The 25,429-nt window shown below is 28.0% G+C and overlaps 2 protein-coding genes and 1 long non-coding RNA gene across 3 annotated transcripts in view; 1 reads left to right on the top strand and 2 right to left on the bottom strand.

Moving 5' to 3' along the window:
* The window catches only part of LOC135931000 (inositol 1,4,5-trisphosphate receptor type 1-like), a 72,701-nt gene extending 56,459 nt beyond the window's left edge, over positions 1–16,242 (top strand). Inside the window, exons 39-62 of the mRNA XM_065467845.1 lie at positions 1,787–1,935; positions 2,874–2,985; positions 3,330–3,368; positions 3,728–3,880; positions 4,062–4,178; positions 4,943–5,147; positions 6,590–6,733; positions 7,971–8,131; positions 8,616–8,816; positions 8,909–9,019; positions 9,203–9,298; positions 9,601–9,717; positions 10,670–10,906; positions 11,220–11,412; positions 11,972–12,094; positions 12,414–12,586; positions 12,645–12,809; positions 13,076–13,283; positions 13,519–13,704; positions 14,478–14,668; positions 15,152–15,317; positions 15,516–15,676; positions 15,862–16,026; positions 16,162–16,242. Of these exons, the coding sequence (XP_065323917.1) occupies positions 1,787–1,935; positions 2,874–2,985; positions 3,330–3,368; positions 3,728–3,880; positions 4,062–4,178; positions 4,943–5,147; positions 6,590–6,733; positions 7,971–8,131; positions 8,616–8,816; positions 8,909–9,019; positions 9,203–9,298; positions 9,601–9,717; positions 10,670–10,906; positions 11,220–11,412; positions 11,972–12,094; positions 12,414–12,586; positions 12,645–12,809; positions 13,076–13,283; positions 13,519–13,704; positions 14,478–14,668; positions 15,152–15,317; positions 15,516–15,676; positions 15,862–16,026; positions 16,162–16,242 (3,654 nt within the window). The remainder of the gene's footprint in view (positions 1–1,786; positions 1,936–2,873; positions 2,986–3,329; positions 3,369–3,727; positions 3,881–4,061; positions 4,179–4,942; positions 5,148–6,589; positions 6,734–7,970; positions 8,132–8,615; positions 8,817–8,908; positions 9,020–9,202; positions 9,299–9,600; positions 9,718–10,669; positions 10,907–11,219; positions 11,413–11,971; positions 12,095–12,413; positions 12,587–12,644; positions 12,810–13,075; positions 13,284–13,518; positions 13,705–14,477; positions 14,669–15,151; positions 15,318–15,515; positions 15,677–15,861; positions 16,027–16,161) is intronic.
* An 85-nt stretch (positions 16,243–16,327) lies between these two features.
* LOC135932069 (uncharacterized) lies at positions 16,328–22,543 on the bottom strand. Its single transcript, XM_065469413.1, has 13 exons — positions 22,442–22,543; positions 20,477–20,576; positions 20,198–20,394; positions 20,045–20,131; positions 18,817–18,904; positions 18,672–18,752; positions 18,556–18,620; positions 18,394–18,495; positions 18,150–18,323; positions 17,016–17,120; positions 16,740–16,866; positions 16,612–16,692; positions 16,328–16,526 (listed from the first exon to the last, which is right to left on the bottom strand). Exons 1-13 carry the CDS (start codon positions 22,541–22,543, stop codon positions 16,456–16,458), a joined length of 1,380 nt encoding a protein of 459 aa, XP_065325485.1. The 3' UTR covers positions 16,328–16,455.
* Positions 22,544–22,664: 121 nt separating this feature from the next.
* LOC135931078 (uncharacterized) lies at positions 22,665–23,140 on the bottom strand. The gene is made up of 4 exons (XR_010572932.1): positions 23,118–23,140; positions 22,938–23,080; positions 22,778–22,895; positions 22,665–22,736 (listed from the first exon to the last, which is right to left on the bottom strand). It is a non-coding gene; the product is annotated as an uncharacterized LOC135931078 (long non-coding RNA).
* Between the last annotated feature and the right edge of the window lie 2,289 nt (positions 23,141–25,429).

Below are 25,429 nucleotides of genomic sequence, written 5' to 3' on the forward strand. Positions count from 1 at the left end.
TAGCTCTAAAGTCATCTTTCTCTTCTTCCTTGCAACCCGTTTGAGGAGCATCTTTTTTCTCCTGTATAGTGGTTTGTACCTCTTGATTCCACCACCATAGTTCTTTGTGTGATTTGTTGCCTCCTCTTGTCAAGCCTAGCGTCGATTTTGCAGTGTCTATTAATCTGGATGAAAGGTCTGTCCAGATTTTTTCACTGACTTGTGAGCAATTTATTGTTTCAATGTTTGCATTGATTGCAAAGGCATCTGTCATTGTTTTTAATTTGCCCCATTTGATGCATGGTTCCAGTTTTATCTTATTTTGAGTGGATTTATTTGAGATTTGTAAATCCATGATTAGTAGCTTGTGTTGAGCGGCGATATCTTCTCCTGGGATGACTTTGCAGTCTATTACATCTTTTAATCTTCTGCGAGAGATTAGCATGTAATCTATCTGTGTTTTCCTAGTACCACTTTCATATGTTATTAAATGACTGTCTTTTTTCCTATAGTAGGTGTTGGTTAAGGCAAGGTCGAAGGCTTGCGCAAATTTCAGTACGTGCTCTCCTTCATCATTTCTTTCTCCATATCCAAAACCACCATGATGCCTTTTGTAGCTATCTCTTGCTTTCCCCACATGCGCATTTAAGTCACCACCAATTATGACTAGGTCATCCTTAGGGATTTCCATTACGGCTTCATCAAGGATAGCTCTAAAGTCATCTTTCTCTTCTTCCTTGCAACCCGTTTGAGGAGCATATACTGATAGGATGTGTAGTATTGATTGACCAATGCAGAGTTTTATCCTCATTAGTCTATCAGAGATCCTGTTGACTTCTACAACTGAGGAGGTTAGATCTTGACTGAGGATGATGCCGACACCGTTCCTATTGCTAACAAGTCCATTATAGTACAATTTATACCCATCTCCAATCATCAAAGTCTTCTGTCCTTTCCATTTCGTCTCTTGTATGCAGGCTATATCAACTTTTCTCCTGTTCAACATTGATGCCAATTCTCTCGTCTTACCTTTAAGCGTCCCAATATTCAAACTTGCCAGTCTTGTCTTCTTTGCTTTGACCTTTACTTTATTTTTCACAGGATGGAGGTCTACACCCTGCGCGTCGCATGGAGGGAACGCCCTAGCTTTCATATTCATATTTTCATTTGTGTCCTTCATTTTGTTTATTGGACAGGTATCCTTAGCACCCGGCTGTCCAGGCCTGTCGGTGACCGGGGTGTCATCTCTAAGCTCCGAAATTCATCATACCATATGTCTTTACACATCAGTCATCGAAGAAAAACTTGAAAGTTTTTATGGTTCTTACCAGGATTGAACCCGCGTCCTTGTTCATACTCGTGTTTCCAAGCCTACATCTTACCCATTAGGCCACCCCGGCGATATATTTTGATAGCATTATTAATATATTCAAAATCTAATTTAGACTGTTTTCGTTCAAAATCATGTCTAAAAATCCATTTTCAATTATTTCAGTTTTATTCTTATATATTCAATTTTTTACCGTAAATATCAATTTTGAACATTCAAGTATTTATTTTTATTCTTTAAATGTATTTTTTTAACTTTTAACGATGTTTTTTTAAATTTTTTAGGGTATTTTTTTTTAAAAAAAAATTCTGAGCGACGATGCGATTGAATAGGCGTCATAATATGGATCATTTAGGAATATATTAAATTTTTTTTTAAAAATTTAAGTATAAATCTTAATCTTCCACTTTCATTTAGGAAACATAAAATTATATGAAACTTTGAAAAGATAATAAAATAATTAAATGATTTTTAAAGGAGATGATTACATATCAGGAACAATTTTTTAAGCCATTAATGCACGCCGAACTGTCTATACTCGTGGATATTTTGCATCGTCCTGAATACTTATATCCTCCTTATTCCGAAATCAGAATCGTTTTCGAAAGCGGTGGATTAATTTTGAGGTACATTTTAAGAAATAATTGATAAATGAGAATTTAATTTAAAATTGTAGTAGAGAGAATTCTAGTGTTTGCAGTGGTCCGGTCCGGTCCATTTCGGTCTCATCTGACTCTTGGGTCCGACGGGATGGTCCGGTCAGACAACACGGTCCGATGGTCCAGTTCGACCGAAAATCGATTTGAGAAGATAAAAGTTTACTGTGAATTGCTTTTTAGTTAATGTACATATACATGAACACATTAAATATGATTATTTAATGCCTAACACTTTATAAATATCTCATTCGTCGTTTAATTTTTATATCTCCCGTTTCATTCAATTCATTCGTCAAGTAATTTAATTTAGTAGGGTAATTTGTATTGTATAATATAATAAAAATGATTTGATGATATAATGAAAATATTGGTAATTTAACACTTTTCATTTTTAATAAATTTAAATGCAGAATAAAAAAAACATTTTATGTATGGGACCGGACCGGACTAAACCGATGGCCCCATGATCTGGCCTTACTTGACTTAAAAATCTACCGGATGGGGCCGGGCCGGATGGGACCGGACCTTTGCAAACACTAGAGAACTCATAATTTTTTACACATTTTTTTTTATATAATTATAAGTTTGAAAAAATATTATCATATTAATTAGTATTGCTAAATTTTAAATTTAATCATCATTGGTTAATAATACCGGTACATTCTAGCATTAGAGAAAAACATTTAATAAAATATGGAAATAGCAGGCGGTAAATTTTTTTAATGTTTGTAAAACTTTCGAAATATCTAAATTTTTAAGAAATTCATTTTGAATCTCAATTTTTGGCTTGCTATCTTTTAATATTATGCCCTCGAATGCTCTGGTATGCTCATTTACTTTAGTTGCAATAACTCATCATTTTTTTTTAAAAAAAAAATTAAAATTAATATAATTAATATTTATAGATTAATAAAGCATACCAGTAAATTGTATGAAGAAAAGGAAGAGACTCTCTGTATCAAAATACTTCAAACGTTGAAAGAAATGATGACTATCCATGAAACCAGCTTTATACTGGTAAGTAGATATTCCTATCTTTGAAAAACCTTTTTTTTTTACATATAAGTTGTAAATTATATTTATATTATATTTGTCCGTTGTGCGGAGAATTGTAATTTTTGTAAATGGCTTTATTAAGTTGAATAATTATGCTAAGGAATATTATCAAAGGGAATATTTTAATTTTAATTTTTTGTTATATCAGTAAATTTTGCTCGATTCACAAACTTAAATTCCAGTAAAGTTAAAATTATATCGGTCGTGTTGAGAGGTTTAAAAATCTTTAGATAATAGAGCTCAATGTATATAATTTTTTTAAAATTATCTTTTATTAAAAAAATATACAATTTACTTGCAAAAAGGATCCCAAACATTTATTAAAAGAGGAAACACCGAGCCAAGTAATTATTCTAAATTTTATCGGTCATCTAATTATAGATTTATTATTTTTATTAATTTTGCTTATATGATAGAGAGATATAGTACTATAGTATAACTGAAAGGATCAAATGTCCAGTCCGGATAAGATAGAAGCCTATTCTTCCTGACTTAAGCATCTCATTTAAATGGGGGGGGGGGGGCAAATGGTTTATTGTTAGAACGTATTTATGTCATAGGTATAGTATCATAGGGATATGTCCCATTTTAATAAACAGAAATTTCATCTTTTCTGAAGACTCTGACTGTTTTATTTTTTAAAAATGTGATCACCTCTTGTTGCACAGTCATTTAATATTACATTATATATTTTTGATTAAAGGGCGCTATTTTGAGGAATTCTTTACTAGTCAAATACTTCAACGCTAAAAATATGACCAAAGAAATAAAATCTAAGGATCCCAAGAAGATCGCTAAAAGTAAAACAACTTTAGATCCTGAAAAGCTATCCGATGTTCAAGATAAATTGGATAAAGTAAGAATAAATTATTCTCAATATCACATAATAAAAAAAGAATTATCGATTTATTATTAAATATTATGTTATATATAAGGATCATAATTTGTTTGATCATGAGATTATATTTTATAAATATTCAATCACTTTAAAATCTATCCCATATTCACCTTTTTTTTAAAAAATATAATTTAAATAGCAAGGTGCCACGAATCTTATAATTGATTTGATCATCAAAAATCCTAATCTCAATATATTTATGGAATGCTTAGAACTTGGAATAGCTGTTCTTGAGGGTGGCAACCAAACTGTCCAAGTTTCACTTAAATTTATGAATTATATTCCCATTTCACTTTAAATAAAAATTGGAAGCAGGGAAACGTTTACCAATAACAAGAAAAAATAGGATGGCTTTTATTTTTGTAAATATAAAATATTTTACCCATATCTATTAAAGAATATATAGAAATTTTTCAAACTATATAGATCAACCAGAGTTTTCAGCCCTAACTAGAAAAAGCGATACTGGTTACAGTTTTGAATATTTTTCAGAGGGGGGTTTTATTTTCGGTTCCTGAAATTTGAAATCCTGTTCTTGCTGCTGTTAGAGGTGGGAGCGGGTCCAATATTTTAATCACGACCCACCTACCGCGGGCAGTCAATAAAATTCACAGCTAAAATTTTTTAGTCCGACCTTTCCACTCACGAAAGATAACAATATTTTTCACGCCCGAAAAATTCATTGATAAATTGAAAAATTCAAGATAATTTCTGAAATAAATTTATCATCATTCAAGTCTCCAGTTTCTAGGGATGAAAAAAAAATGGTTTATTAAAGGTCAAATAAAAATGTTTAGTTTTCAATTATATTATTTCACATTCACGGCATAACTTATCAGGTCACAGGATTTTTATGGCCCGCACCCACCTCTAACTCCTGGTAGTCAAAGGCGCACTAGCTAAATTAATTTGCACATTAGCTTTAAAATATACATAGTATTTTAGTTTAAATTATAGAATCAGAAATTGTAAAGTCATGTTATTACCTTGTTTATATTGTCTAAATTGATCATATTATAGAAATCTTTTCATGAAATCCTCTCCAAAGATGCATTGAAGTGCGACTCCTTCTTCAAAGTAATCTCCGAACATATATTAAATGCTCAAATGGATATTAAATCCTCAACATCGGCCAATATCGGAGACAGTTCTACTTCCCAAAAAAAGGAAGAAATGAAGCTATTAAAATCTTTGGGTTGTCTCCAAGGGGCTAAAGAAAAGAGTTGTAAATAACCTATAATTTTTTCATTATTTTTTGGAATTTTTGTTTTAAAAGTCCTTTGACGGTGGTTTTTTTTGTTTATTATAGGTCCTACTTGATCCAAAATTTTGACCAATCTGATGACAATTTTTTTTTCCAAATATCTGAATTCGTTTCGAAATGCTATTTTAGAAATAGGTCTGATTCCATCCGATTTATAATTATATTTTTTTATTGCAAGTGTTGGAAAAGCACAATAATTTTTAACAAAAAAATGAACAATTTTTTGGTTATTCTCTAAATTTCATATAGAACAATTAGAGATATAAAATAATTTAAACTTTTTTCTAGGTTCTTGTCCACCCGATTCCAAGAAAATGGTTGTTCAAGTTTGGTCGGATAGGTCCTTGCAGTGGTCTAATCTTTTTTTAATACCAATAAATAGGGCGTGCCGATCCACATATTTTTCACCGATCCGATCCGATATTGGTTCTCCGATACCGATCTGATATTTATATTGATTTTTCACCAACCCTCTTTGAACCAAATGTAATTAAGAAATCAATATTTTTTATGCAAAAGAATTATGCATTAATTTAGTTTTTTTTATTTCAAACAATAATTTTAAAAAAATTATATTATAAGAATAAATATAATAATTTATCATTTTATGTTGGTTTATAAAATTGTAATATTTGACAAATAAAATTATAATTTGTTAGATTTTTTTTAATAAATATAAGAGCCTCTAGATTTTCATTTCAAAATATTAGTTTTATTAAGAATGGCTGATATTGTTGGCTGACTTTCAGGGCTCTTTTTTAAAAAAATTTGATTTGTTTTTTCTAATATTTCTCGTTATTTTTGTATTAGCTCTTCGAATTCTGTTTGATGGAAACGCTTAAAATGTTTCGAATATTTGTTGTATTAAGTGAATTTTTCATTATTCCTCCCCGTGAAATTAGAATTCCGCAGATAACGCATTTTCCAAATTTTTTCCATCTTTATCAAAATATTTCCATAATTCAGAAACCATATTTAAAATAATTCTTTTATTTAAAGTATAAATAATAAAATTGGTATTATTTTTTAAAAAATTAAAAATATATAAAACTTTGGGTGTTTTTTTCTTTTTATAAAAAAACTTTTAAAATCTATTTAAAAAAATAAATAACATTTGCATTGTTTAAAAAAAAAATTATTTAGAAAATATTAATAATGTAAAATAGAAACTCACTGAAACTCAGAAAAATATATTATTTTTTAAAATATTTTTTATGATGTAATAATAATTCAAAGTTTCATTACTCAAAAGTTTTAAAAATTGCATTTTTAGTAAAAGGACTGGATCGGATCGGGATTTTTACTCGGCCCGATCCGATATTTTTGGAAAACTCTAAATATCGGCACAGCCCTACCAATAAATGTCAATTAAATTTTAAAAAAATATTAAATATATATATAAGCTTTCAACATATCTAAACCGTACATGTTACACGACAAGTTAAAGACTCAGCTCGACGAAGCTGGTAAGGCAACTTACAACGCGATTAAATCCGTGGCAAGATCGTTCGGGAAAGCTTTAAAACCTAATGAACAACAAACAAATAGTAATATAACTAAAATAACGATAACTACGAAGCTCCTTCTATTGTCACCGCAATCTTATCTTGACCTATTTAGGACGCTCCCTCTGGCTTAATTCAACTTTGTCTGCTCTTCTAAATGTTCTATTTTATCTTAATCAAAACATTACCACTCTTGAGTTGTAGTCATCTTCTTGGGCTTAGCCAAGAAAGTCTTGTTTAAAAAAAATGTATCACGGCCAACGGTCTTCCAAAAGCGGTCATCAATCCTTCCAATTAAATTTATACATGTATATGTGATCCAAACTTTAACCACCACCCCCCCCCTAGAAAATTATGGCTACCCTTATTGTCACCTTATGTTGTGGTTCCACTTCTATATGTCTAATAAGGTTTAAATTTTTTCAAATTCCCGCTTAAGGCGTGTTGGCTTATATTTTAGTTGTTTTTTTGTGGATGGCGGGATTGATGTACGGGAGAAAAGGGCTAGTCAGCGCAAGAAGTTGACGATCCAACGGACTTTATTTAAAAACCAGATATGTTTAGAAATTCAAATTTAAATATGTAATAGAATTGTATAATATGCATATTTGAGGCGAACTCCTAGTATTTGAATATTTCTATTATAAAATATGTTTTTTAGGTAAAATCAAAATGTTTTTACACCACAATTTAAGGTGATATTAAAATATGGGGAATTTAAAAATAATAAATTTAACATATGAAATTTAAAACTCACTTTTCGCAATTCAAAAAGTTTCATAATCATATATCATATTAAAATACTTTTTTTAAAGGTATATTAATAATATGTGTAACTAGGGGCTAGTCGGATCAATCAAATTATGCTTACAGATATGATATATTATATCCCACGGGAGACTTTATAAAATAATTAGATCTATAAACTCCAGGTTTGTGGCTTGTTGGCGCAAAGAATCACTTTTAGTAGAATCAATCTTAAGAAAAAGTATAAAGATTTAAAAATTTATCCATGTATAAGATTAGGTGAATGTTTGGGCTATCTTATGGTATTTCGTAAATTCTAATAAAACAATTATTTTCGGGCCTATGATGATTTTGACATGCACAGACTAGCTCTGGTCTCCCATAAGGCACTAAATATTAAGGTACTTTTGGAAAAAAAAACATCATATATTATTTTTTAAAGTTGGGTTTGCAGAAGACTATATTGCTAATATAAACAAATATTTTGGGGGGAATTAATGTTTTTTATTTATTTGTTTTATACTTGGTAAAGATACTGTGCAATCAGAAAACTACGATAAATTTGGAAACAATCTAAATCCTAACGTTCTATTAGATGAAAGTGATAAAAACACTTATTCACAACTAGATCTAATGATTCCCATACTACGTTTCTTACAGTTGTTATGCGAAAATCATAATATTTTACTTCAGGTATAAATAGTGCCCTGTAGTGTTATATAGTAGATATTTTTTTAATTAAATCATATTCTTATATAAAATAAACCAGCGAATTAAACATATATGCACCACAATACCTTATTTTTTTTTCTTTTAAAGCTTTTTTAAGGAAAGTGATCGATCATTAAAAATAAGAGAAAATTTTCGTATTAACGATTTAAATAATTTGAGGACCAGATTAGATCAAATGTCACCCTTCATAAGTTAGAATCTTTTGAACACGTCCTGTCTAAGATATAACCTCCCGATTGACTAATCTTTCAATAAAGCATAATTAGGGACTCGCTATTTTAGTATGGGAAAAAAACAAGATGGACGTTCAACTTTGTTTTTTAGAAGACCGATAAAAAAAAATGTCAATGGGCAGCAGTATTAAGATATGTATTTTATGAAAATGTAATATAATTGAATTACTTGACAAAATAAAAATGAATAATAATTTTTTTTATTTAAATAGAACTTTCTGAGGTCTCAGAATATGAAAACGAACTCCAACATGGTATCGGAGACGCTGCAGTTTTTGGATTGTATATGCGGGAGCACATCTGGCGGGTTAGGATTGTTAGGTCTTTATATCAACGAGGAAAATGTTAATTTAATATCCCAAATTTTGAACACTTTAACAGAATACTGTCAGGGTCCATGTATCGATAATCAAGTTAATTTTATAATTTCCTCTCTAGTTTTTTTCCCTTAAATCCCTTTCCAAATTAAATATATTTATTAATTTATATTTTTTTTCAAAATCAGAATTGCATTGCACGCCATGAATCTAATGGCATCGATATTATTATCGCTCTCATATTGAATGACATCATTCCTCTAGGCAAATATAGATTGGATTTAGCTTTAGAATTAAAAGTAAAAGTGTTATTTAGTTGATAGATTTCGAATTTAATTTATTTTATGGGTATACTTTCAAACTCAAATAAAAAAGTTTTATACATATTTAAGCAGCATCGTTGTCAAAAGTTAAAATACACTTTAAAAAAATTTATTTTTAACGTACCCTTAAATATTTTATTTTTTAAAAAATAATTCAAGTATAACGCTACGAAACTTTTGCTCTCTCTCATGGAAAGTAGACATGACAACGAAAATTCGGAAAGAATTCTATTCAATTTAAACCCGAAACATTTGGTATATGCCTCTTAGTAGATATTTTTCACCCGGTTTTTCGACCAGACCCGTTAAATATATTTTTTACAAGTTTTCCGGCCCTAATCCTACCCGTAATAATTTTTTTATGAAGGAAATAGACACAAATTTGCGACTATCACCTTTTAAAACATTTTCAAAACTTTGGTCAAGATCGAAAATTTTGAACAATTTCTCCAGCTCGATCCGAACACTTTGGGATGGGCCTAGCTTTGCGGATCTCTAATACATCCACTACCTAGAAATATAAATTAAACATAACTTTTGGATATTTCAATATTTAGGTGGAAGTTATTGTTAAAGCTTTTCATGAAGATGTTTCCACAGCTACTACCGTTAATAATTTGTCCAAAAAATCCAACGACATTAGACCAGTGACACCTACTATCATGGATACGGAGGTTTAATAATATCAATATCAACAATCTTTTGTTATAACATACAGTGTCTTTATTTTTTAACATCACGAAAAAGGAGAATACAAAAACCAATAAATATTGCCACCTTAATAATGTTTTGTTCGTTCCGGTAGTCTCAGACACCTGTGGATCATTTGGACCCCACACCCTAAAATAATTTAAAACAATAGGGCAAAGGTTACGTTTAACCACAGGTGATCCAAAAACTTTCGACAAAGAATTTCTATCGAAATCTGTCGTTCCATCTGCTTATTCATACATGTCATTAAGCCCCGCCGACCATACCTAAATATAATTTTTTTTTTAAAAATTTTTTTAAATTCCCTTTTAATTATATATTTTTATATTGATTATAGATATAATATGTTAATATGAAATTATTATATTTTATCAATGTATTTAGTTTATTAAAATATGTTTTTTTAATTAGATTATGAAATAAAATCTTTGTTGTTTAAAAAAAAATAATAATTTAATATTGTTAAATGTTTTAAAAAATGGAAAAAAAAAACATTTAAAAAGAAAACTTGTTTTTTTTTAAATATAAAAAGCGAAAAATTTTATTTTAACGAAATTCTTGAAACACCCAGGAAATTAGTAAATTTTAATAAACTCAAATTTAACAAAATGAGCGAAGTTATAAAATAAAATATACATTTAAAATAATTGTGATATTGATAAATTTGCAATAGAAAATTTGTAGACTATATTTTCCTTGAAGACTCTAGTTGTAATAAAAAAAATAAAACATTAAGAAAACGTTTATTTATTTTATCCATGAATAAACTTTGTTTATTTCCTTAGGGGGGGGGGGGGAATAAGACTGATTTTTTTTAGCCTATGTACATTCCGTTTTGTCGATCCTAGATTTTAAATAAAATCACAATATATCTAAATTCCAATCCTAATTATTTTTAAAAAAATCCAATAAAAGCATACTATTCCCCACCCTTTCAACGGTTCCCACCTGAAATTTTCAGATTTCGATGTAAAGGCGGTATCTCATAAAATATCTCCCAAGGTAGTCGGTCACGATATTTATATCTTAGCTCTTCATCTGTCGCATTATAACCCCGAATTAAGTGAATTATTAGATCCATGGTATACTCAACACGATGTTAAAACAAAACGTGCGTTGGAAATTTATGCTAAAACTACGGCTCAAATTGAAGTTATAAATCATATATTTCTTTATTTTTTGATCTATATATTTTTTTAAATCTTTTAGGTGGATTAATTTCAGGGGGAGAAAAAGTTAAGATTATTTATCAAGAGTTATATTAGTAATTTTGTAATTAATATTTTTTTTGAAAATTGTTCTTGAACCTGAATATTGTTTGCGATTTTATAGAATTAGCTTTGCAAATTAATTTAAGGAAGAAACAAAATGATAAACATATTAAATTTTATTTTGACTACTACCCGTAGTGAATCCTCTCAACAACTTTGTACATTTTTTTTTATATATACAATGTTTTATAAAGATCGTCAGGAAAGATCAACGACTAGAACAAATCATATTCCCCATACCTTCTATATGCGAATACCTGACTGAAGGTACCAAAAATAAAGTGTTCAACGAAGTTAAAAGAGACGAACAGGGGAGAAAAGTGGGCGACTTCTTTTCTATAGTGCCGGATCTTTATAGCGAATTGAAATGGCAAAAGCGATTGAGATGTTTGATTATTTTTAATATTTAAAATACATATATTGTCATTTCTAATTCAATTTCAGTATATGCATCTGCGTGTACTCTAACATTTAAAATTAAATTCGTTTTTTTTTTAGTGTATTTCCCATTATTTACTTAAAAAAATTTAGAATATACATTAAATTAAAATGAGTCTTTATATAATAATGATGATAAAAATTTAAACATTATACAATAGAGGTTAAATCTTTTATCAATTTTGCTATAGTAAACATATTTTATATATATTTTTCAATTAGTAGGACAATAATAAGGGAAGCTCTTATAGGCTTAGAATTGATTAATACCATCTGTCTTAGATTTTTTAGCCTAATATATAAGAATAATTCCTCCAAAAATATTTATGGTTAGAGAATTAAAAATTATAAAATTATAGTAATGTATACAAGGTATAATTAATAAATTTTAACATAATCGATATACTTTAAAGGCATTGAGTTACAAAAAAATATTATATGTAATCACTATAAAATATATAGTATTTTTTAAACAAATAATATATGAATATTTTATTGGTATCCCTAGCTCAGCCTATCTTTTTTTGGTTTGCAAGTCATATGAATATGTGGAGCAACATATCCTTCAATATAGTTCTACTGATAAACCTTTTGATAGCGCTCTTTTATCCCTTCTCAAATAAACCACAAAGTTTGAATATTTAAATCTTTATATCAGAGTTTGAAAATGGAAGATTTTTCTAAATAAGATCAAGATCTTGATCTTTTTTTAAAAAAAATTTTGTTTCATTTTAAAAAAGGTATTTATTAGGTACTCTTTGATCAAAAATTATAGAAAAATCTACATTTTAAAAAATATCTAAATTTTATTTTTATCTTCAAAGATATTTTTTACTTTGGAGAAGCACTTCAAACTCTGTTTAATATATAATTATTATTTTATTTTCGAAATTAATAATGCTCCTTATTTAAATAAAAAATTTGTAATAAAAAAAATGTATTTATATAAGGAGGCGACCCAAGGATTTCAATGTTGATTTGGTTAGCTCTGTTCATATCAACTAGCATCGTAATCTGTCTGCCTAGGAGACCTGGCATATTGTCCCTCTTAGTATCTATAATTGTGAGATTAATATTAACGTTTGGGATCAAATTTACGCTAAACATTCTAGGAATTCTATTAGTAATAAATTTTATCCTTATAATAAATCAAATCCTAAATCTCTTCTTTTTTTTGTCAGGTCATAAATTCTGCGATATATTTGACTAGTCTAATGGGAAACCGAGGTAAATTCACGAAATCTTTCAGACACGTATTAACAGATTTTGAGATACTGTACCATTTCGGATATTTGATCGTTTGCCTTTCGGGATTACTATACCACGAATTTTTCTACAGTTTGTTGGTATAATATATAAATTATTAACTCCCTGTGATGAAATATTTATTCCTTTTTTTTACCTTCCCTATATAATCAATTATGACTTTCTTTTTTAGTAACATTGCATCTAAAATAAAAAAGTACATATGGTACAATAATAAGATTTTGATTTTAAAAAAAAAACGTTTAATGATTCGCGAATAAAATGCATAAAATTATCTAAAGGAGTTATAAAGATTATTCATATTCCCCCCCCCCAATATGTCTTAATATAATAATTTTAAAAAAAGCTGCTAGACGTAGTTTACAGGGAAGAAACCCTTCTAAATGTAATAAAATCCGTGACCAAAAATGGCAGATCTATCGTATTAACGGCCGTATTTGCCGTGATATTGATTTACCTTTTCGCAATACTGGGATACCTGTTTTTCCAAAATGATTTCATTATCGAAGTTCAACCCAATTTGGATGATCGGAATACTGTGGAAATCATTAAATGTTTAATAAAACAATATGAAAACCATTTTGATAATTTTTCTTAAAATTTATTTGATAAACTTGAAAATCGTAATTTTAGCTCTATTTATCATTTCTATTAGTTTTATTTTGACCGCTGTCATACTAATAAAAGTTTCTTTTTAATCTAATTATACTAATTGGTGATTCCAAATATTCTAACAAACCCATTTTGATATCTTTCGCTTTATAACATTCTTAATCACGATATAACCAGATGGGGGTACGGCCGGAGCTGTTGTACTAAGCGTAACGAATGGGTTAGCCTCCGGATTGAAACGCGTATCCGATATAGCGAACCAGGTCACGGGCAAAAACTTACTACATTTCTCTGGTTTCATAGATGACGATGCTAATTGTCATTACTCTCCATCGGGTGGCGGTATAAAGTGCGATTATTTTGGTGATACATAATATATTATAAAACTTATTTCGCAATTTTTAAATAAGGCACATAGTTTAGAAAGGTACTTTACAAAAATACTGTTTACGCTTCTTAAAAAGCGCGCTCTTATAACTACTTTCCACAGAAAAGTAGATTCGCTACTAATGGCGTCACTATCCTTTTATCTAAAAGGGCTCAAATAAAACAGCTTATTCAAAATGACTTTCTTCAAAGACTTCTTTTTTTTAAGGTACCAAAAATGCTATAGTTCCAGAACATACTCGGTATTAGTAAATCATAAAAAAGTTTTTAAACCACTCAGGATTTTTTTTTAAAAAATCCAAGGAATTTAGAAATTATTCGTAAAAATGAATCCAAATTCAATAAAGATAATTACTCGATACGAATAATCAGAAATTAATATTCACCAATATTATTTGAATAATAAAATATTCGATTCCTATAATCAAAGCGCTAATTAGGATGTAAACCATAAGAAATTTTTAATTTGATCTTATTATTTCGCTTATAATCGATACTCTCTTTAGAATGCTTGGATCTTTCATAATAACGTAATACATAATATTTGGCGGCGCATTATGGCGTCAATTTTAGTTAAATTATAAACTAAAGTTCATTTTTTTAAAGTTAATATTGTGTTGCCTATAGATAATATTTAGCCAAAAAAAAGAATAAAATATTTATGCGCGCTAAAATACGTATTACGTTTTTATTTTTAGTTTAAGTATACCCTCAATATAATCCGAATTATTAAATTTAACGTGCTACAGACACGAACAATAAATCGTCTCTAAACATTCAAGGCAGCAATGAATCTGTTTCGAGCCATTTATCGGAAGAAGTTCTAACTATAAATGAGAGAGTATGTGATTCATTGTTAATGTGCATAATAACGGCCCTGAGTGAGGGGATGCGCAGCGGTGGAGGTATCGGAGACGTTCTAAGAAAGCCCAGCAATAAAGTATGGAAACATTCTTGTTTTTTCATTAAATAAAAATTTGAACCTTATAAACCCTCTTCAAAGCAATAATCTCACCAAAAAAAAAGTATTAATAGGCGTAGTAGTGATATATGAATGATCCTTTTTTCTATTATTCGTTTTTACATCGTATTTTCCAATTATTTAACAAAAGTATAATGTTAATCCGCACAAGTTTAAAAATGATAATATAAATGTTAAAATTCTCGATCGGAATTGAGTGTTCTCGTAAATATTATTTTAGGTTAATAAAAATTCTCACCTTACAAACTCCACCTCCCACCCTCTTCCAAATGTATACAATATATCACTACAAACAATCCTTTGAAAAGGACCTCCAATAAAATTTATGGCGGTAAACCCTGCATAATAATGCCCCCCCCCCTCCCTCCCCCTTTCCCACATATGAAAATCCTGGATACGTTTTATGGAAGTTTTTATTTCAAAATTTTCATTAAAAAAAAGGAACCGTTATTTTTATTTCGCGTGATATATGACTTGCTCTTTTATTTTATCGTGATAATCATCGTTTTGAATCTCATATTCGGTGTCATTATCGACACGTTCGCCGATCTTAGAAGCGAAAAACAAGAGAAAGATGAAATATCGCGAAACACTTGCTTCATTTGTTGTAATTTATTAATTTTAATAATGGGAATTTTTTTTTGTTGCTGTAAATTTACAATATTAATAAACAATTTCAATTACAAATTATATATAAAAAGTACTGAGAATTTTTAGTTTTTTTGAAATATTCAAAAAATAAGTTATTTTTAAATAATATTTTGTTTTTGAATTTTTTTTTCCCGCAAAATAATAAAATCTAAAGGCTTAGAAAGGAAGTCTTTCGACAACAAAAAGGTCACGTTCGAAGATCACATTCACAGGGAGCACAACCTTTGGCATTATTTTTATTTCATTGTACTGCTCAAAGTTAAGGACCCTACCGATTTTACCGGTCCCGAATATTATGTCCAAAAAATGATACAGGTTATTTATTTTAAATTAGCGGATATACTTAGAAATCAGCCTGGCCCAGAACCATCCGTTAAAATTTTTATATCGGTCCGGCCCGGCATGTAAGAACTTTTTATGGGGCCCATTTAATCGCGAAGATTTATATATTTTTTAAACTGATTGATTTCGAGTCTTTAAAATATTTTTTTATGTAAAAGGAGGCAAATTTGGATTGGTTCCCGCGCATGAGAACTATGTCACTTCACGTTAACGAGGAAGAGAATGACCAATTTAACGACGTCAAAATTTTGCAAACTAAATTAGAAGAGACGGTAAAATTAGTCACCAATTTATCGAGCCAATTATCAGATATCCGAGAGGAAGTTCGTAAACCATATATTTAGAAATTAAATTTATAATTTTTCCATTTGATCAATCCTTACATTTTAAAAATTGTTGATTGGATATTTAATGATGATGAATATCCTAAATTTATCTTATCCAATTATTACTTCTAGATATGTAAACAAAGCATAATGAAGCAGCGAATGACGATACTGGCACCAGAAATCAATACACCAACCCGTTTATATAAATAACTTTTAAAAAACGGGTAATATATTATCTATTATATAGTATAAATATTTATATTTAAGATTTATATGTAAATTTTTTTTATACAAAAAAAAATCATTAAATTTTATACAAAATATCGTTATTTATAATTACAATATATTAGTAATTATTACTATAAAAAAAATATATTATTATTATAGCGAATTATCATTGATATTTATTAAACACAATAAAAATTATTCGATTAACGCGGAGATAAATTTACGGGCATTTAGTGTTGATGTGGTTGCGATAGAAATTTCTCGGTCTAATTTTTTTTTTAAATAGTTATTTTTATTTTAAATAATATCGCCTAATAGGTTAAAAATTGTAAAGAAAAAGAAAGTGCGAACCTATTTGTTTGGATAGTAATCTGATGGTAGATATTTCACCGTGCGTACATCCACCAATGAAAAAAACCAATACCTTTTTACCTATGTGTTTTTTTAAAGAATTTTTTTTTTTAAATGTAAATATATACTTGGTGTACCTCCGTGGTTCGTAGACCTTTTGATATTCGTATCAAAAGGATTCCTAATTTTTTGATAACTACCTTCGGGAATAAGCTTCATAACTTCCTCTATCAATTGTTGATTACCATTAAGTGCCTTGATTATTTATATCAAAATACATATAAAACGCTTTCTCCCCTTCTAAATTCGATTTTTAAAGTTCCAAAATCTCATAGAGGATTTATTTCTTGGAAAAAGAAAAGTATATAATACATACTAATATAGTAATAATACAAAATACATACGTTGCTTATAAGATTCGTAGATATTGGTTCGTAAACACCATTATAAGCATAAGACATTTTACATGGGTTTTTGATGTTGACAGGACTTGATTCATTTTCCTCGACCTATTAAATTTTTTTTAAAAAATGGAAATTAATACGCATCCCCATTGATATTTTGATAGGAGGGTGACTTTTTTAAAAAATATATATTTTACAAAATAACTATAAAGACTTAATAGTAGAAGGATTGAAACCGTCAATCGAAAGTTTAAAATTTTATTTTGTCCATAATAACATCTTATACATTTTCTCAAAATTACGGATTCAAATATTATTTTTTTAATCATGGAAACTACACCCTTTAAAACATTTTTTTTTAGTCCGCGTGTTTACAAACAATATTTTTCATAAGTGATATTCATTGATGAAATGTTTAAGTATCGTGTAAAAGAAACTTAGGTCTTTAATTTTGGGTTCTGAATCCTATAAAAATTTTCACCTCGTTCGCTATGAGATATTATGATTTGATTTTCTGAATTAAAGTAATTATTTTGTAAAAAGTTACTAATTATTTTTAAACCAAAAAATGGTTTAGTTTGCTTAGTCATTTTTAAATAAAATCTGGTATATATGGGATAAATTGTATAACCCAAGTTAAAAATAAAATTTGAATATATTTTTAAAAAAATTTAGCTGACCAAAATTATTGAAATATATCAGTGATATCTTCAAAAACTACTCATCAAAAATAAATCAAAATTTTGCATGAATATTTAGTCAAAATTATTAACCTACTGTGAAAAACCCAGATCAAAATCAAATTAACAGTTTTATTTTTATTGTTTAAAAATAATGTGGAGTGCCCTTATACAAGAAAAATTTATAATTTTTTAATGTCAGGGTTGAATCAACAAACCCAATGTTCGGTTTCAAACCAAAGAGCGTTTTAACGAACTAGATATTATAGGCGGTTCTCTCATTGAACAAATGGATTCACGGTCAAGGTCAATAAAAACAAATATGCTCTTCATATATTAAAAGAAAAAAAAACATGAGAATAATATAAAGAAATGCCCATATTTAAACTCATTTTTAAATAAGCTGCCATTGAGGGCATCCACTAGTGTTTAGATTTAGTTTAAAATTCTTTACATTTTCCGATAATTTTTTAATCACACTATTAGCCCAGTTAGATCCACCGCCAACTCCTAAAGATGTGTCTGACAGCTTTCCGATAAATTTAGAAGAAAGGCTGGCACTTTTTTCGTACAATAATTTTGCGTTGGTAAGCATGTAAAAGGCTGTTATAAATTCATACCCATAAATCTAAATTTTCATTATATTCAAAAAATAAATTATAAGTTATAATGAATAGTAAATCCGAAAAAAAATATACGTGTAAAAAGTCTTTTTGGAATCTTGTATAATCTTTATTATTGAGCCCATCCTGCATTAGGCAATACAATGAAACTATTGCTAATATCGTGTGGGGATTTGACTGTTATATTATTAAATTTGTTATTAATTTTTTTTTGTTATATAAACAACTAAAATATGCCTTTTTCAGTAATAATTCGTCGAAGAACTGCCAACACAATTTATTTTCTTGATTTTGCAATATATCTTAAATTAACAATTTATAACATAATTGAGGAAGATTAAAATTAAGTAAACTTTGTTCAATAATGATTTTCTGGTGAAAATCTTCGGTGAGGTCGGCCTTATTTTGTATAATACTTTCACAAATACTTATATCTAAAAGTTTAAAGATAAGAATAAAATATAATATTAATTATAAATTAAAATTGTGTATATTTACGTAGCGCTAATGATTTTTGCTGATTTTTGACGTTTTTCAGATGTTTCGCTATAAAATCTTTTATTCCTGTAAGAGATGTTTGACCTTTCTATTAAATAAAAGTATTCAAATAATGTACATATAATCAAAAAAAAAGAAGATAACTTTGGGCTGTAAGACATTAAGCATATCTTATTGAATTTTACTAGACCCAGGCATATACCTGATGTGAGTTTATGGTTAGAATAAATATTTTTTACAAAATAAATAAAGCTCTGGTTATGAGCTTAGGGATATATATATATACTTCGCCTAAAAAAAGACAGTATGGGCTTAAGGGCTCAATGAGTCTTTATGAAATGAACTAGTGAACTAGAGTTTATAATAAGTTTTCCTGTGGGGGGAGAGGGGGGTCTTAGGGAGACCATAATTAACGCATTGTCGTGAGTTGATTCTTTTATTTTTTAAGCGAAAAATTTTATTTCGTAATAATGGCGCGAGAATTTGATTTTTTGATTAATTAGATTATAAGACACTGAGTCCTGTTATATTATTTTGAAGAATTATGTATCAATATTATTTTGATTATTATTGTATTATTTTTATTTATTTGTATTTACCATATAAATGACCAAAATTTGCCTAAAATTAAATTGTTATTAATTAATTTTTATCTTAGAATTAAAAAAAAGGAAAAGAGTAGAATATTTACCATAGAAAATTATTCCAGGGAATAAGGTAAAGATAATTAAATTTTTTGTAAACATAATTAGTAAGTGGTATAACCATTGTGTAAGTCATAGCCGTTTTTAATGGCTACAACTTAATCAATCCAATAATTTCTCATAAGCTAGGGAGTCAGAATAAACTCCACGCAACCATCAGGTTAGCTCGAACGAGTTCGGCACGATTAATTATAAAGTGAAATCTTGATATGGCGATCACTCATAGCGATTTAAGAAGACTTTTTGACGAGCAATTTAAAAAAGAATTTTTTTTAAAACCATAACCTAGAACTCAATTTATAGGAACCGGAAATGAACCTAATCCTAAAACATTTCCAGAAACTAGTTCCGGACCAATTCTAACAAAAAGTATGTATATATATATATTATCTTGATTAAAACGTTGTTTGATTTATTTTAAAAGGTTAAATTTAGGATTGTGGCTGAGAAGGACCGGCCTAAAATGGGTAAATATAAGGAAGCGGTCATCTGTAGTATATTTTTAAATAATAATAATATTAAACCTCATAACTAATTTGCAACTCATGGCTCTTTTCCTTCAATTTTTCGGATACGATAGAGAAATGGGAATCCTTGATTTCTTGAAAAACCTTAGTTTTTTTGTTTTTGAGTATTCATGAATTAATTATTTTTTTTAAAAAAAGAAAAGTGCTAACCAGGTCGTTGGATAATCTAATTTTAAAGTTGGAAGTGCTGGGAGTGTTAAACGGTATTTCGTTAATTTTTTCTTCCAATAACTTTTTGGATAATAAAGATTGAGGTATTTCGATGAATCCAGAATTTATGTTGTAAGTTTCGTCCAACAAATTTTGATAATTGAGTGACGTGACAAGCGGAGTTATAATATCGATAGCTAATATTTATTTTATTTTTTAATTTTTTTGGAGGAGGGATGTATTGAAATAAGAGTATTTTATGTTTAAAAATCTAAAAACTTCTGTCGAAGAGAATTAATGTAGGAATATCCGAATTATCTTCTCTGTGCTCGTCAACTGGATCCCTGGAATTAATTACCTTGAGCAATGATAGAATTTGCTATGAGGAGAAAGAAATAAGAAATATAAATATTTTAAAAAAAATATATACTAAATGATCTAGATGTATAACATCTAGGGATGTAACCGTGGGGATAGTTCCCCATTTTTTCCTAAATTTTTGTTTTAGTTTTCCCAATTCCTAACCCACATCTTCAGAAATTCTGGCCACAATCTGGTACATGACGCCATTAAATGGCTTTACACATACAATGGCAAACAGTATTTCAAAGTACAAATACACTTTGGTATTAATTACAAAATCATCAAAGATGTGGGAAATTTTATCTTGTATATTTTACCGAATTAGTCTCAACTCATAGTTCTAATAATGATGTTGATGATAAATCATTTAATTCGAATAGCCCTATTATAACTAATGGTAGTATTCGTGTTATAAAAGAAAAGAATTAATTTCCAGAAAAAAGTATTTATTCTAAAGACAAAGGCTAGCTACTGCAATTATTGGCTCTTAATTATCTAAACTTTATCTTTTGCATCATGTAATATTCCATGCCTCCTTCAAATTACTTTCTTCTCTTCCCTAGATTCTCTTTGCTACTTTCTTGATATTTCCTTGGAATTCTATTCCTTTCCTCTTATAGTTTTACATTTAACGCCTTTATTAATTATTTATATTGTTTTATTTTATATATGTATATATTCTTTTAGGGATATAATATATAATTATTAGATATGTATATATATATGTATATTTTTCCGTATTTATAATAAAAAATTTATCTTATTGTAAATTTTTAATATTGAAAATTTCGAAATGAGATTTTTTAAAACGAGAAAATTGGAAAGTTTATTTTTATAGAAGCAAATATCCAATTTGTTTAGAAAGTTCTAGATCTTCCCTAAAAAAATGTCTACATTCAAATAAAATATATTAATTTTATTAAATTATAATGTTTCTTAACAATTGACAAATAATTTTTAATCTTTGATCTGAAAATGAAAAAGGTTTCTATCAAATGCCTGTTTTTTAAGAGAGCTTCTTGATTGATAATGGGAAAAAAAAATTAAATTTTTTGATATATAAAAAAAACAAAATAACACAAATTTATATGTTAGATTATAAAATATCTTGATTTTGATTAAACAAAATTAGTATTGTAATCGTGGGCCTAAGTTTCTATTTCATATAATAAAGGGTTCTAAAGTTGTTTATAAGAACTTAGAAGATATGGGATAAAGTAGTAAAAGGTAAACCCATAAAAGAGAGGTGAAACAATTGATTTATTATTTCACTGTTTATCTGTTAAATATTTAAAATCAAAATTTAAGTAATGATACCAGATACATAATAATTTATTTAAATAATTATTTTTATATTTGAATTTTTAAGAAATAAAATTCTATTTAAATAATGTAATCCCCAGACAAAGACAAGGGGGGGGGGGGGGGGGTATTGTTAAATGGCTCAATTTGAGCTGATTTTTTTAAATAGCCTCAATGTTTTATTCAGGCAAGTCTAAAAATTTTGCTCATAGGTGACTCAAAGGTTTGGGCATCTATTAGCGAGATCTTGAGGCTTAAGCAATATTTTTCTGACTAAAATATTGAGTTCACCATTTTTAAAAATAAGCTCGAATCAAGCCATTTAGCAGCACTAAGTGTGGGTAGGGGGATTTTAATCCCCCCCCCTCCTATAAAAACGCTTATGGATTATAATTTAGAATATAAATAAAGTTATTAGTTCTATTTTATCTATCATTGGTTTTTACTTCAATAATGTTGAAATTCCATTGCTTTAATAAATTTATGAATTAAATTATATAGTATCCTCTTATAAATAATATTTCAAATTTTATTAAATTTAAATAATTGCAAAAATTTATATATACAGAATAGTTTTACCTGAGACACCTTTCCAAATACATGAATTTCTTGAAAACAATAAAAACTTTGTTGAATATTGTTTAAGGCTTTTACTATGTTAATATTATAGGAATCATCCATCTCCTAATAAATAACTAAAAAATGGGTGTTAATAAAAAATGATATTTACAATAAAGACATCTTTATAAAAAAAATCATTTTCCATTGAAAATAAATCTTTATCAATAGGTACTAAGTAATAGGGGAATTGTAAAATGTGTGAAAATAGCTCCCATATTCCTTCATTTTCCATGTATAACTCACTTGTATAATCCTTAAACAAGTCTATATATACAAATTATGATATAAAATTACTATTCCAGGGATATAAATAATGGAGAATTTTTTATATTGGTGATCCTTTGAAATATTTTTTAAGTGTTTAATTACTAAATTATTTCCATAATTTGAGGGCTTAACCACAAATACACATCTATCTTCAATAAATTATCAATTTAAAACTTAAACTATTTACGAATCAGAATTTAAATTGATTATCGAGGCCTTTAAACGATATATTTTGCCAACTCCGTGATTCTTCAAAACGTTTATTGATGAAATTAAATCTAATGGTTTCATTAATTTATCTTCAATAATCAAATCTTTTACTCCTGTTATCTAATAAAAATTTAAATATTGAAATTTAGCATATAACTGATTCCAATGCGTGTATCAAATCATTATGATATATGGTTTTTAAATATTCGTATAAAGATAGAGCCATGTGTTTAAATGCTGCTGTGCGAATGCTTATTGCTGCATAACGACGCCAAAGATCATTCATACGACCAATAATTTAACCATTTAGAACACTACCAGGGATTAAACTATATCGTTTTATTATATTTTAATTTATCACATCACATTAATTAATTAATTAATTAGTATGTTGAATTTTTTCTATAGATCATTTTTTTTAACATCAAATATTCCTTTTATTACTACTATCAAATAAAATAATATTAAAATTAACATATTAAATATAAAATAAAATAAAACATTATTTTATAAAAACGGAGGTGGGACTACAAGTTTCCAAAAAACATGAATAGTTATATTTTAAAATAGTTATTTGTAGATTTTGTTTTTAAAAATAGTATTCTTTTGGTTCTGATGTAAGGGCTCTTATCTTATCGCCTATATTTCTTAAGAATTTTAAAGTTCCGCTTGGCATATGTCTAAGGGAAGAGATAACGGTCGGTATAAAAATATAATTTGTGAATTTAGAATATTTCATTGTTTTTTTTTCTCGGCTATATCAACCGGATTAGAATTTAAATTTTTTGGAAAAGAAGATACGCATGTGAAGTCACAAATTAAGGATTTCCCTAAAGACCAAGGCACGGAAGTTAAGCCATCTGGTCTTAAGCCATCATCTAATGAAAATTGTAGGCTCCAGGGTGTTTGGTATTCGGGCCCTGGTAAGAGACGACTAATAACTAAATTATTTTACTGCATTACTTGCATGCATGCCTTGACTATATATACAATTTAGACCATGTCTCCCTTTGGAGTCAACTAATATTTTATATTTGATGCATGTATGTGGTTGAACAATGTTACATCCAAGTCGATGACAAATACAAATTTATTACATTTCCTACAAACTTTTAATGTTAAATTTCCTCAATAAAACTCTTTGTGAATTTACGGTTTCTTGATGAACAACATAATTTAGTGTCTGTAACTGCTTCAATTAGTGGCGCAACAATTTGTTAACATTTATATAATTAATACAAATATAATAAACAAAATTATTATGATTATAGTTTAAGTTAATTAAGATTTTATAAGTATCTTTTAATTTAAGTTTTAGGCTTAAATCTATTTCGGGATTTTTTTTTATTATCCAATACGAATATATTCATAGCCAAGAAGTTTGTTTTGAGTTCAGGGGAGGGGCTACAATTTTATTTAAGGTTAGACCTATGTGTCGCGGTCAAATATTTTTGACCATACCGAAGGCTGTTTTAAAAATGTGTCTGCGCTCAACACGCCGCCGCTGATGATTAAATATATTCTAAATAATTAAAAAATACGATTTTATTTTTTTAAATTAAAAAATATTATATAATAACTCTTAATTTGTAACAAGATGATATGTTAGGTTAATAATTTACAGAAAAGGTATTAAAATATTATTACATATTTTATTATTTTAATTATTCATATTCCTTCGTTAATCCTGAAAAGATTTATTTAGATAAGTTTTAATAAGGTTATTAAAATCTGTAATCTGTTTTAGTTATAAGTTATATTGGGGTTCAAGAGTAAAACCATCAAAATATTGAATTTTTATCCGTCAAAAAAGGATGTACTATAAATATATCCATATTATTTCGCAGTGAAATAAAAATCATTTATTTGTAAAATAATATTATACATATTAAATTAATATTTCAGTGAAAGTGTACTATGGAAAAGTGATAATTGTCATAATCGTTATTTTTGAACTTTTTAAGATTTTTTAAAGTTAAAAGACCATTTGGGACAATTATTAATAACGGCTAAGCCTGATGATATTGCTCAGATGGCAGAAAGGTTTGGGCTTCTACTTACAAAATTTGAGGCTTACACAATATTATTTCGGCTAAAATTCTATTTATCGTGTTTTTAAAAATTGACCCAAATCGGGCTTTTGAACAACACCACCCATAGTATCCCTTAAACAAAATATGCTTAATAAATTTGATCTGTCTAATAGCCAATCTTTAAGTAATATTTTAAAATACATAAAATAGTTTATTTAATATTACTTCTCTTTGCTTTGTTTCTTCTTCTTAGATGTTAGAAGCATTTAGATCCTCTTTTTCAATTTAAAACAAAGTAAATGAATATATAAAGGAAAAAAAAAATTTTTCCTATGTAATTTTTATATATGAACACGCTACCTCTTTAACTAACAGAATGTGAAACAACAGAAGTTGCTTCAAAATTCGATTATTTTAAGAAATTGTATACTAAACA

The sequence above is a fragment of the Gordionus sp. m RMFG-2023 genome, chromosome 1, assembly GCF_954871325.1.
Source record: "Gordionus sp. m RMFG-2023 chromosome 1, tfGorSpeb1-WG-v2, whole genome shotgun sequence".
NCBI classification, from domain to species: domain Eukaryota; kingdom Metazoa; phylum Nematomorpha; class Gordioida; order Chordodea; family Parachordodidae; genus Gordionus; species Gordionus sp. m RMFG-2023.

What these genes read in the sequence shown, in the direction of transcription:
- LOC135932069 (XM_065469413.1), bottom strand. Translation starts at nt 22,543, where the DNA reads ATGGATGATTCCTATAATATTAACATAGTAAAAGCCTTAAACAATATT. An exon ending in AGTTGCAAATTAGTTATGAG is followed by an intron (nt 18,905 to 20,044) that starts GTTTAATATTAT and finishes TTTATTTAATAG; the next exon opens with AAAGGTCAAACATCTCTTAC. An exon ending in GCAAAAATCATTAGCGCTAC is followed by an intron (nt 18,753 to 18,816) that starts GTAAATATACAC and finishes TTAAACTTTTAG; the next exon opens with ATATAAGTATTTGTGAAAGT.